Genomic DNA, 12,680 nt, shown 5'->3' on the forward strand with positions numbered 1-12,680 from the left:
AGAGTGTGGTTGTGACGTTTATTTGCCAATATACAAACAGGAAGTGTTTTTTTGTGCGTGTCTTAAGCCCCGTGTCAGTGGCATCGTCAATATTAGTAATGCGATAGAATGCCTCCGTTATGACCGCGCTGGGTGCCATTGCATATCATTAAGGTAGTCTTATGTTTCATGAGAATGGATATCCGCGCTATACGGTCTTCTGAGGGTGGTAATGCAACATATCCTTGTGCATTACTGAAACTACCCCCAAAACAATCACACAGGCCCTTTGATACCGCCCCCCCCCCCCCCCCCCCCCCACACACCACGCTCCTCTTCCACTTTCATTGCGTCTCAAATTCTATTTTCCCAGTTTCCACCCCAGCTCCGTCCCCGGCGTTAGATCAAATATCCGTTCAACTTTTTTCCTCCACGTTTTTTTTTTTTTTTCTCATTCTTTCCGACTCCATCCTTCTCACACTTAACCATTATATTGTACGACCTTGAGTGAGGCGCTGTCAGGCGCTTTTTAGAACATAAGCGTTGCAGTTTCCCATAATCCTCTGGGAGCGCCGAGGTGAGAGCTGTGGCCCGGTAGCACTCCGAGTGGCTGGCAGCGGATCAAAAGCAGGGAAAGAGGTTCCCGAGCTCATTCCAATTATAACAGCACACACTATCAACTACAAATACAAACAGCACGTAAGTGATAGCGCTGGTGGCCGCGAGGATGGCTGCCAGAGTGCAGGCTGCATGCTAATCAGGATACCTCTTGCCATGGGCTATTTAGGGAATAGCCTCTCATCCCAACTATTCCCCAACGCTGCAGCCAGGAACAGAGAGAGAGCGGAAAGGGGGAGTGAATTCCCAGACTGCACAATCCAAGGACAAAATATTAGAAAATGGATCTTTATCTTTGCTCTTGGCCAATATCCATATTAATTATATTAAGCAACCGCATGCACACTTGTGTGTGCAGGCACACACACACACACACACACACACACACACACACACACACACACACACACACACACACACACACACACACACACACACACACACACACACACACACACACACACACACACACGTTAAATAAATCTATATATATGTACTAATGCATGTAGTGAATAAATTATGTGGGGATTTGTCAAACACGTAAAGCTACAACTGTATGCGTGCTGCGTGTGTATAAATGTTTGCTAATTTGATGTCTGGATTAAAGGGGAAAATCCTAACGTTTCAAGAGACTACGGCCACGCTCATACTCCCTGGCTCACATTCGGCTCACCCCATAGTCCTCCAGCATCATCCTCCCTGTTCCAAACATAAAAAGGGGTTTGACCCCATGACCACCCCCTTTTAAAGAACAAACAGAACGCGAGGTGAAAAAAAACACACGCAACACAAACAGGATCCTGCAGTCATGCAGAACAACAATCAGGCAGCTTTTTACCCGTGACCACATCCTATACAACACCACCACCATGCCGGGGGTTTTGCTTGGCCCTTCCAGTCAAGTGATTTATATCTAGTCCACAGTCATCCTGGGACCTGGATGGCTGGCTGGCTAGGTGAGAGCGAGGGGAAGGAGGGAGTTGGGAGGTTTGGTAGCACACCCCCACCACCACTTTCCCTTCCCTCCCTCCTCCCTCCTCCATCCCCCCCACTTCCACCTCCACAGACAAACCCCCTCAGAGCTTGGCGTCTCTCCAGAGCCGCGCTGGGGGGGGCGAGGGGGAAGCGGGGGGGGAGGAGGGGAGGGTGGTGGTGGTGGTGGCGGAGGACAGCGGGGGGTGGGGGCTAGAGCGAGGAGCCGGCGTGGAGCGCGACGGGACCCCAGCAGCACCCGGCCCGGAGGCACAGCTCTCAAGGACACGGAGAACTGGGCCAGAGAAGTTCCCCCGCTGCCCACTGAGCGTCCGCGCCGCCCGGAACAGGAGGGAAAGTTTCCAGAAGACGAGACGCCGCGTGCGTCTCTCTGTGTTGAAAGGCGTCACTCAGGACAAAGTATCTCTGGTGTCTTATTAGTGTATTGTGGTATGAGGTGCTGCTGTCGAGGGAGAGATGTGGAGGTGAGGAAGTCGACTGATGTACTGTTTAAGAGACGACTAATGTCAGGGCTGACTTTTGATCAGTTATTTTAACGTCAATCAGTGTCCTTCATGCTTCTCTCTCTGTATCTTGCAACAGATACGATCACAGGCAGAGGGATAACATAGTAAACAAATAGCTGAAGGATTCATTTAGTCGTTCCCTCATGAACTTAGCAATGCTAAGAACAAATCTGTGTCTTTGCATATATGTCTATTTGTGTTTCTTCCTCCCCGGCTGTGGCCACTGCCTGCTCCCAGGGTTTGAGTCCACGGCTTGATCTCTTAGTTAAACAGCGTCGCTGTTATTGTGATTGCAGGCTCAGCATAGAGAGCTCCAGCCCTCGGATCAATCGCCAGCGTACCGCAAATATGCTGTTTAATTTATTTGACATCCAACGTTGATGACAGACGACCCAATTAAAACCGATTTGTTTGCAAAGTCACATCGAGTGAGTTAATCCGTCAAATCAAAAGACGCCGTTCACCCTAGCCCAGCCGAGACAATGACCGGATCCGTGCAGTATGTGTTGTTGTCAGTGCGGTGAAACCACACTCCTCCCTTCTTGCCAGGAGCTCTGTACGAGGGTCAGTCTCCCCCGCTCTCCCCCACACATCGGGGGGAGGGCACCACACTTCTCCGAGATGGAGTACCCCCGACCAACCCCAGCCACATCGCCCTGCACCCCCATCCTGGGCCTCTAATGGAAGTCCTGGGCATCCAGACATCTCCCCTGCCCTGACAGAGGCGTCACGTAGGGCTCTACTCATCATCGCGAGCCGCGGGACGCCGGCCCCCTGCCCCTCTCAGTCCCGCTCCCCTCACCCCAGGAACGGCTTTTTGGGAACATTGCAGGCAGATGTGTCCAGATGAGCACGTTCTAATTTGCGGGGGCCAGGTTAATGCTCTGCCGGAGGGCCCGGGGGCCGATCGATGCCTTTATTTCCCTAAAACGCCGGCGTGGAGAGAGAGGGGCTCACGGGGCGCTTTTAATACCGCCGCGGCTCCAGCGACAACTGGGCTGTATTGATTGTGCCCGTGTGGAACTACGTGCCCCTTCTGGGGAAGGATCTATTTGTGTCACCCCGGGCAGGGATGGGGGGCTTCACTGGAGGAGCAGAGAGCCCAGCCAATGGAGGATGCCAAAAACATCAAAACAGCCATGTTTACAGATTACCCAAAGGGAAAGCAAATCACTGCAATTATGCAGGCGGTGGGAATACTGATATCAGCATACCTGCTACTACTTCACCCAGACACTACTTTGGTGAGGCGAGAGCACAAAACAAAGCAACACACTCCATTTTGATTGAAGGAATGATGGAATTTGCTCGACCCTCAACAAACGACGGGATTTAAAACGCATTAGACCCACCCAAAGCGTATGCCTTGTTTCGAGGTGATTGCACCATTTGGGCGTGTAGGGTGAAAAATATTTCAACCAGCCGGGGAACTATGATATTAAACACAATGAAGTGGGCTGGGCATGAGGTGTACCACTGCATATTTAACAATTGCATGTAGAATCTAAAATGAGTTTTTCCCCTCCACACCCCTCTCCAAAAAAATGGCCATTAATCATTCATTAGAGCCACCCAAAATGGCTTTTCAAGGAAGCATTTATCTCCTATATTAGCTTAGAAACAACAGAGGGTAGCCCCGTCCGTTTCATAGGCCTTTGTTTGCAGCGGTTGTGACATATTCATGACGGAGGCCATAATAGTCAGATTCCTGCTCTATCCCCCAGGGAGAGCACAGCAAATGGTGTCACATCCAATTACTGCTGCACACTGCAGAGGTAAATCAAAACCCGTGCTATGAACTCACACGCACACACAGACACAGACACAGACACACACACACACACGCACACAGACACACACACACACACACACACACACGCACGCGCACGCACAGACACACGCATACACTCATACACACACGCACATGTGAACTCACACACACGCAGCGTTAGTGGGGCAATATTGAACAGAAGACAACGGTGACATCCACAGTGATAGAATATCGGAGAACACATTCTCTTGGTTACTCGGAGGTCATGTATGGATTACACAGGGAGAATTGTGTAGGCTGAGGCTTGCAGGCCCCTCCAAACATAGATTGACGTACGAGGCTTGCACCACGCGTGGCAGAAATTGCTTGTTCAAGACTTTTATGATAATGGATTTGTTTGCAGGCATGCAGAAATTGAAATCGCGGTTGAGAGATTTCGAGGCGCTGCCTGATTGAAGTTGAAATCATCGGGTCACTAAGGTCACCCATCCGTCCTGGCTTTTTCATTTTGTTGTGTTTCTTTCCTCGTGCAACATTGAGTCATTTCTGCTCTCATTTCTGTTAGTTGAACTCAAAGCCGTTTGTCTTTTTCTTTTACCCCCTGCTTCTTCTCTGGTGTTTTGGTGGTTTTGGGGAGTGGAAGGGGGATGATTTAGCGGCGGGAGGGTGGTGGAGGGAGGGGTGGATCTCAAGAGCGCATAGCCCCGATTCACCCCGGAGCGATGCAGCGCTCCTGCCCAATAAAACAGGCTGGCTCCCCAGGGCCCCTCCCTCAAGCCTCCAGTCAGCGCTTGTTTTTGCACCATTTATTTAGTGTGACACGTCTCCAATTAAACGGAGGAGGCTGCTGCATTTCTCCCCATAACTACCTCTTATACCTCCCCGTAGACCCTCTGTCACTCCGAGAGTGTGCATACAAGAGTGAGAGACCAGGAGTGAGTGAGTGGCTGAGAGAGCGCAGGAAAGACAGGGGGGGGGGGGGAAGAGAGCGCAAGGAGAGGATGAACTGAGAGATCACTCTTTTCCTGCCGCCGGTTGGGACCACAATGTCATCATCCGCCTTCGTGGGTTCAAAGTCCCTCTCTGAAGGGTGTCCGGAATTATAATTATCAAAATTATTGATCGAGATAATCGTCGGCCGAAATTACCCTGTCAACTTGGTGTTTGCCGTGACATCAAAACGCGACCCCCCCCCCCTACTATGGTTAATTGGCTGCACGACCCGACAGCATATAGGCACACACAATGTTCATAGTACGTATACAAGCGAAGCTCAATGTTTAACGGTTTTATTGTGGAGAACAGGGAGAAATACTAATCAGACAGTCACAGGAGGAGTGACTTTGTCCGACCCCAATGCCGTCTGCGAGAGCGCAGCTGAGGGCGGCAGCTGCCAGGGAGGGCTGGTGGGGGGGCGCCCAAACCGCCAGCCCTGCCAAGCGGCTGGGCCGGGGGGAGCCCCAGCGGCAGCTGGGTAGGGTGGGGCAGCCAGCTGTGGAGCAGCGGGGAGGTGCGGTGACTGGGAGATGCCACGAGACCCGAGCAGGGGGAAAGGAAAAAACCGATCCACCGAGGAAGGAGCGCGTCCTACAGCACAGGTACTGTAGGTTTTAGTTTGCATGCGTGTGTATACAGACACACAAACACACACACACAGGATATACCATATATAGACGTTCTATACAGTCCCACACATCAACACATGGTGGAACACGCCCACTCGTGCTCTGGCGGTCCGAGCAGCGGCCCTCACTCACACCCTCACTACTCTCCCATCACGTGCTCCGGCCCCACATCTGGTGCGCCATCTGCCCCTCTCCCCCCAGAGTGACAGGTAGTCCCTCTCCCTCTCCGGAGGGGGCGCGGTCAGGAGGAGGGGAAGGTAATTTTGGGTGTGAATGTGCAGCCGCATAGCTCTCTGGATGCACCTGGCCTATGCTGCGATGCTGCTGCTGCGCGAGGGTACGAGCCCATTATCGGTCGGACACCAGCCGACCGGATAGCCCATGAGCAAAAACAATTACATCATCCTGTCAGCGGCGGTGACGGCCCTCGTAGCGCGACGACGTACTCCCCCTTCCTCGGGAACAAGTTCCACAAGTTCCAACACGATTTGTAGGCAAAAAAATTAAAATTAAGAATTAAGCGCCACATTAGAGATTTGTTTTTTTGTAGTTTATTATAATGTACAGTTTTACATTTCAATGACAACCGACACTGTTTCGAATGGGTGCAGAATGAAAAATATTAAACAGCCATATAAACAAGATGAGGACGACCGTGTCTGTTCCTCCTCTATGCCACTGTACACCAGATCAACTAAGCAGTGTTGCCAGGTTGGGTCAGATTTCCCACCCAACCTGGCAACACTGACCATAGGACACATATCAAGCGGCTGTAGCCACAACTGCACCACCCGTTGTTTTTCTTTTTTTAAACTGTAAAATTATGAAATCCTTTTATCTCTCCGAAACATTATTTTCACATCTTATGTTACATATATGATAGTAACAAGTTTTTTTCGGTTGATTCGTACACAACACTTTATCGATGGCATCGCCTCAGAAGTCTATTCAAGGAGATAATCCTCCGGCACAAAACCGTAGTTAAGATTGGGGTGGTTTTTCACCCCCGCAATCATTGGTTTGCAGTCAGTGGACAAAATGGCCGTGGACCTTAGTTAAACAACTAATTCAAATAATAGGAGAAGGCTTTGGCAAGCAGAGAGGGATTGCCTTACATTTCAAAAGATGTCCGCTATGCGTCTTCTGCTTCGGCACACTTTTCCAACCACGCAAACGTCTATTCCTCTAATGGCAAATTTGGTAGATCTGTGTGAGCTAAATAAAGTGGAAAACCCTGAAAATGGTTTATATAAATGAATAGTTCTAGTTCAGTTTCACCAAAGCCGTGGCCGGCATGCTACATTTTTAACGATTCAGTCCAGGTCCAAAAAGTACACCGATTAGGTTTGTATTTTAGCGCCATATTGTGCAGGAGCATGTGTTTGTACCACCAAAGCCACCGTAGGACGACCACATCGGTCTTGAAATTGTAATTTAGACAGATACAATTCATCAAAGAAATACATAAAACAAAACAAAATAATACAAAATGTGCCGGATGGGATCATCATAAAAGATCATAACCAAAAAGATACATTGACACGTACAGTTAAGGAAATAAACAACACAGTATTTAGGACTAGTCTCCAAAGTCATAGACAAAGTTAACCTCATCAAAAAAGCGTATCTCTACTGTTGGCATTATTGCTTCTCATTGACAGGGAGCGAGAGGGAGGGGGCGGGGGGGAATGCATCCACCTACCTAGCGAGTTGGTACATTTAAAACAATTGGTGATACCCCAAATTTCACGTTTTGTATGCCAGTTTCACAAAAACTGCAATGTTTGTACGATAAGGCAGCTCTGTTTGTTTGGTGTTGTTAAGGCTACGCTGCTCGGAGACCGCCGCGACCGGAGAAAGAGCTCTGAGAAACGGGCCGCATCACGTCAGCGTTGACAACACAACAATACATCTTACAGGTGTGGATGAGCGCCCCGATGGATCGTTCCAGAAGAGGGAACCTCTCTCTGTGTGTGTGTGTGTGTGTGTGTGTGTGTGTGTGTGGGTGTTAGTGTGTGCGCGTGAGTGCTTTTGTATGTTTGTGTGTGTGTGTGTGTGTGTGTGTGTGTGTGTGTGTGTGTGTGTGTGTGTGTGTGTGTGTGTGTGTGTGTGTGTGTGTGTGTGTGTGTGTGTGTGTGTGTGTGTGTGTGTGTGTGTGTGTGTGTGTGTGTGTGTCTCATCGAGCTGCAGCCATAATTTAAATTCTACTCAACAGATGACCCCAGAGGTCAAAGCTCAGAGAAGAGGTCAGAGCGGGGCTGTGTGGGTTTGCTGTGACCATCTTTTCATTGCTGGTAATTTCCATACTGGCCCTGTGGAAAGAAATGCAAACAGAAATGTGTTATTGTCATTTCACCACGAGAAGGAGCCAGACAAGCAGATACATGGGCTAATAGTTACACACACAGACAGTAGTAGGACACAAACAAGCACATTGGTAATATCAACCATATGGCACTGCAAACCATGATGATTTAAGAGTGGGCTGCATTTGCTTAATCGAACCAGCAGGTGGCAGCACGGCCACACCACTGGTGTGTTTTTGGAAATGCAGCTTTAGGCATGTCAGGTTTCTGCAGCAGCATGGCCGATGAAGAGATTTCCTTATTTACTAGGTAGACAGGTGTCATGTGAACTACATTAAGTGTAACAGTCGATGCATTTCTAAACAGGGGTCGAAATGTGGCTTCCGTTATCGTTGGAATTGCCGAAAAAGACATTTTAAAGAAAAAAATTCCCATTTCAATACTGATTCGGATTTGATCCGATGTGATTTTACAATCTCAGGCACATCTCAGGCGCTTCAACCAGTTCATGTTTTACTTTGTTTCTCTACACGTTTTTAAGAAAAGGACACATTACTGAAGCATATAGAAGGTATCATTACACTACGCATGCTGTGTTTATGACCTCTTAGATGTAAAATTCGACCCCTGGTTACAATTAAAAAATTAAAGAAAAAGATAAGAAAAAAGGAGTAAAATGGGAAAGGATCAAGACATAAAGAGGTAGAGGAAGGAACAAAACAAATGCAAATAAAAGCTAGGTGGTCAAACGTCTAGATTGGACGTTGAGGTCTTCACAGCAACCATTACCTTTGCTTCTTACAGAGCTAGTCAGGGGTTCAAATCCCTGGGTCTTTATTTCCTCATGTGTCCCTGAATATTCAAAGATAAAGATATCAAAGTGTAGCTGTGGCCCCCACATAAGACCACAGGAAATACAGGGCAACATGTAGATCTCCCTTTTAAAAAAAATGGAAATACACTAGAGCACACTGGCATTACGCTTAAGTCATTAAAAAAAAAAAATAACGAGAGATTCCGCATCAAAGCCCCCATATTTCACATACCCTTGACGTGCATGCCATCGTAGCCTGGGCAGATCATCAACCCCTTTCCCACGATCCATCTAACACGCGCCTTTTTTAGTAAACGGTCAACAGTCAACAAAACTACGGCGAGATAAACACACATCGAGACGCCGAGCGAAACTTTCTCCCGCCTCCCGCCAAAGCCCTCCCTCCAGACGGTGACAGCATGCACAAGATACCCACTCCGAACATCTGCTCCCTCGGCTCACACTGGCTTCATTACGAACGCTACATGTGTATGGATATATATATATATAACCCTGAGGCTGACGGATGGTTAAAAAAAAAGAACCTACGCGAAGTAAAGGGGACACACTAAGGCCTCCGTACGGACCAGGTCTGCCGTGGCGCTACAGCCGTGGGCATACTCACCTGTTCGTAGGCATAGGGGCGCTGCTGCTGGCCCTGGGGGGGGCCGGGCTGAGGTGGGCGGTAGGCCCCGTACTGCTGCCCCTGCCCCTGTGGGTAGTTGGGGTACTGGCCCGGGGCGCTCTGGGAAGGACCTGGGGGACAGTGGGAGATCGACACACGTTTTCAAAATAGTGACCGAAACCGCGGACATTAAAAAAACCTTGAGGAAAAAACACAAAAATTAAGTGTTCCCATTTTGTTCCCATTTTGTAAGACGGTTGCAATCCACTTGTCGCCATCATCGGCACATCACACCATCTGGTGCCCGTGTGTCGACTCGAGTTTCAATTGAAAATACATCTCCATGCCCATTGGCTCTGATGCGTCGCCGCCATCGATATTTATCCCTAATGTCCCCGCGATAGGCCCGGCTGCTGTGTGGCAGGTGGTGAAGAAGTCAGGCTCTAGACGGAGCCTGATCCGCCATGCCAGGCACGGTAACAAGAAAGGTTACCGGGGCTGGCTTCCTGGGCGGGCCCACCCCCCCCCCCACGCTCCAATACAAGGGGAGATCAAGGAGATTCTGTGGGCGTTCATTAACAGTGCAGGGCCTCATTAAAAAACAAACAGAAATTCCGTCGGTTGCCCTGCAACACTAGGCCACAGCGGGGATCGGGCCGAGCAGAGCGACCCGAGTTTACAAAACCGAGCCCACGCAGTATTGTCAACGCTGGACTCCTTAACGCGGGGGCATAACCTTGTGGGTGCCTTGTGAGAGAAGGAGCTTGTGTGCGTGCCAGATGGAGCAGAGCGCACTGCCTCCAACTCTTGGAAAGCTCATTATCGACACACGATGAAGGCCTCTGGCTTCGAGAGAGGAACCATGAGAGAAGAGAGCGAGAAAGAGAGAAAGAGAGAAAGAGAGCGAGAGAGAGAGAGCGGTAGCAATGGGGAATCACAAGGAAAGTTAAGGATGGGGAAAGGGCGGATACGAGTTGCGGTCGTTTCCGTGCTCATGACGCATGGCCTAGGGTCAGACAGATCTCTCCCGTACTCGCAGAGACCAGGGCGTTCAAATCAAACATGAAGGCTGAAACATTGGGAAGAATACTAATCTGATACATGGCCCTACCCCAACCCCCCTGATTCATTCCCCGAGTCTCCCCATCCGAGTACCAATCCCCTAACCGGTCATTAACAGACACGTTTTGCCGTCGTTCACGGCATTCTGGCACAGGTACTTTTTTTTGGGGTTTCAAGAAGCAAGTCGCAACTAGTTTCACCTCTCTGGAGGAGGAATAATTATTATAAAACGGGGAGGTTTAAAAACACGAGGGCGCCAAAGACAGCCGACAGTGCCACTTAGAGGATAAGAACAAAAGTGTGTTGAGGACACGCACCGTATCCCTGTTGCTGCGGAGGGTAGCCCTGCTGGCCGGGATACTGCTGCTGGGGTGGGTAGCCTTGCTGCTGGGGCGGGCCTTGCTGGTACGCCTCCTGGTTCTGGACGTACTGCGCGTTACCTACAGGGGGGGGTAACGGGGATAAGGGACGGGGGGGGGGGGACAGTGAGTGCTGTGAACCGTTAACCGCAGCGGAGAAGCAAGCGATGTGGCATAAGACCGTGAGGACTTTGTCTCAGGGTTGGTGGCGACTCCGCACTCATCTCTTGGGATGTTTGGGAGGGAGCTGTTGCACAACCTTACCTGGTCCGGTATATCACAGACACAGCTGTGGAGTAAATTAAAACCATGGGAACGGTTTGCATTAGGCAATTAAGCATCGTAGTTAGGAATGTGAAAGAAGGAACGAGTATCAGTGAAGGAAATTAAGAGAAGGCAGACCAGTGGAAATGTCTCGATTGGCTGCTGGACAACCAATCAATTAGATATAAAAGGGGGGAGGGAGGGCAAGGGCACAGTTGTGTTAGCCGAGAAACAAGTGGTGTCTTTGGAGAGAAATTAAAACTGGTAGAGAAAGATGACAAACAAAAGGAATAGTGAATGTTAATGACAGACAGACAGAAGGAGATGTGAAAGTGGTGACACTGCCATGGTAGCAAGAGGCGTGAGATTACCTTGCACGATCCCCGTTTGCTTTTGCTGTGCTTCGGAAGTATCAAAAGCCAACCTGATTGCTGGCTGGACAGTGGGGTATAATTATCTTTGACATCTGGGTCATTTAAGCACGCCGGCACGGGTCTCTTTGCCTCCTAGCGCTAATCTCTCAGCAAAAGGGGTGGAATATTTAATACGATTCAGGGTACACAAAAACAGGCATTTGTGAAATCACAAAGCGAGAAGCTGGCTTAAGTTCAGCTGCAGCTTTCCTATTGGCTGGCGACGCCAAGCTGTAGATCCGGCCCGCCCGCCCACCCACGCCATGAGGCAGTGGCAGACTTTGACTTCCTGGTCTGGCCCCGTCACCTACGATTCTCCTTGATTGAACACAACTCCTTTAGGCGGATCTTGTTGGGTGGTATGTATTTGGGGGAGGGGGAGGGGGGGGGGGGGGGATTTGATTTTGATTTGATTGGTTCTTTTGGGTTCCCCAGGAGCGGTTGGAGGGTTCTCCTACCTTCTGAGGCGCCCTGTCCTGCGTGACTGTACTGGTCGCCATAGTAGTCTTCCTGCCCTGGGTACTGCTGTGGGGGTCCTACATACACATAACACAGCACACAACATACACACAGGTAGATTCAAGGTGTTGTTGGGACGAGTGGCTCTGCGCGAGAGGGGGGAGTGAGGTGTGTGTGTTTTGAGAGGGGGGGGGGGGGGGGGGGGGGGGGGGAGGGGGAGGGGGGGGGGATGTTGCCCTACACTGCCAGTCCTGAATTAACCAATTTCCCTCGTGATCACCCAAGTTTTTCGATTAGCTGTCGGAGGAGTTGAGAGCCTATCAGGCACCAAAGGGGTCTGTGAGCAATAAACAGTAAAGGAACAAAAAAAACAAAAACAAACAAAAAAAAGTTCAAACTTGGAGGAGGGAGATCGAGACAAGAGGGAAAGTAAGAAATGCAGAAGGGGTTGTGTTAGGGGAAAGGGAGAAGGACTGTGCTCAAAACAAAAAGATCCTCAAAGGGCCCGCTCAGCTCTGAGGGGGATACCTTGCTGCGGGGGTCTGTAAGGTGGCATGGGCCTCTGGCCCATGACATGGTTCCCCTGGGTGACCTGGCCCATCATACCCATGGGGTTCTGTTGGCCTTGGTAGTGCTGGCCGGCGCCACCAGGGGGCATATTGTACTGCTGTGAGGGAGGCTGCTGGTGCATCATGGGACCTGCGAGGGAGCAACAACAACAACAACCCTTTTCAACACGGCACACTCATCACACGCGTCGACTAAAGGAACAAAAGCGTGCGTTGTGAACGTGAGAACTCTTTTGTATATACACACTCAGAGCCACGCGTCGAAAGCGCCGCAGGGTGGCTACCTTGGTTGGGCTGCATGTTCATGTTGGGCCGGG

General features: G+C 50.1%; 1 protein-coding gene across 5 annotated transcripts; it reads right to left on the minus strand.

Annotated features, from left to right (window-relative positions):
- Positions 1 to 6,021: 6,021 nt before the first annotated feature.
- On the minus strand, positions 6,022 to 12,674 carry LOC130388207 (protein SSXT-like). Of its 5 annotated transcripts, XM_056597587.1 has the most exons (7): positions 12,648 to 12,674; positions 12,323 to 12,493; positions 11,794 to 11,871; positions 10,617 to 10,739; positions 9,238 to 9,368; positions 8,588 to 8,650; positions 6,022 to 7,804 (listed from the first exon to the last, which is right to left on the minus strand). In XM_056597587.1, exons 1-6 carry the CDS (start codon positions 12,667 to 12,669, stop codon positions 8,633 to 8,635), a joined length of 543 nt encoding a protein of 180 aa, XP_056453562.1. In that variant the 5' UTR covers positions 12,670 to 12,674; the 3' UTR covers positions 6,022 to 7,804; positions 8,588 to 8,632. The 5 variants fall into 5 exon arrangements, with proteins under 5 accessions (XP_056453562.1, XP_056453565.1, XP_056453561.1 ...); XM_056597590.1 differs by lacking the exon at positions 8,588 to 8,650 and having other exon boundaries at positions 12,401 to 12,493; XM_056597586.1 differs by lacking the exon at positions 8,588 to 8,650.
- Between the last annotated feature and the right edge of the window lie 6 nt (positions 12,675 to 12,680).

Source organism: Gadus chalcogrammus, chromosome 8 (assembly GCF_026213295.1).
Source record: "Gadus chalcogrammus isolate NIFS_2021 chromosome 8, NIFS_Gcha_1.0, whole genome shotgun sequence".
Taxonomy (NCBI): Eukaryota; Metazoa; Chordata; class Actinopteri; order Gadiformes; family Gadidae; genus Gadus; species Gadus chalcogrammus.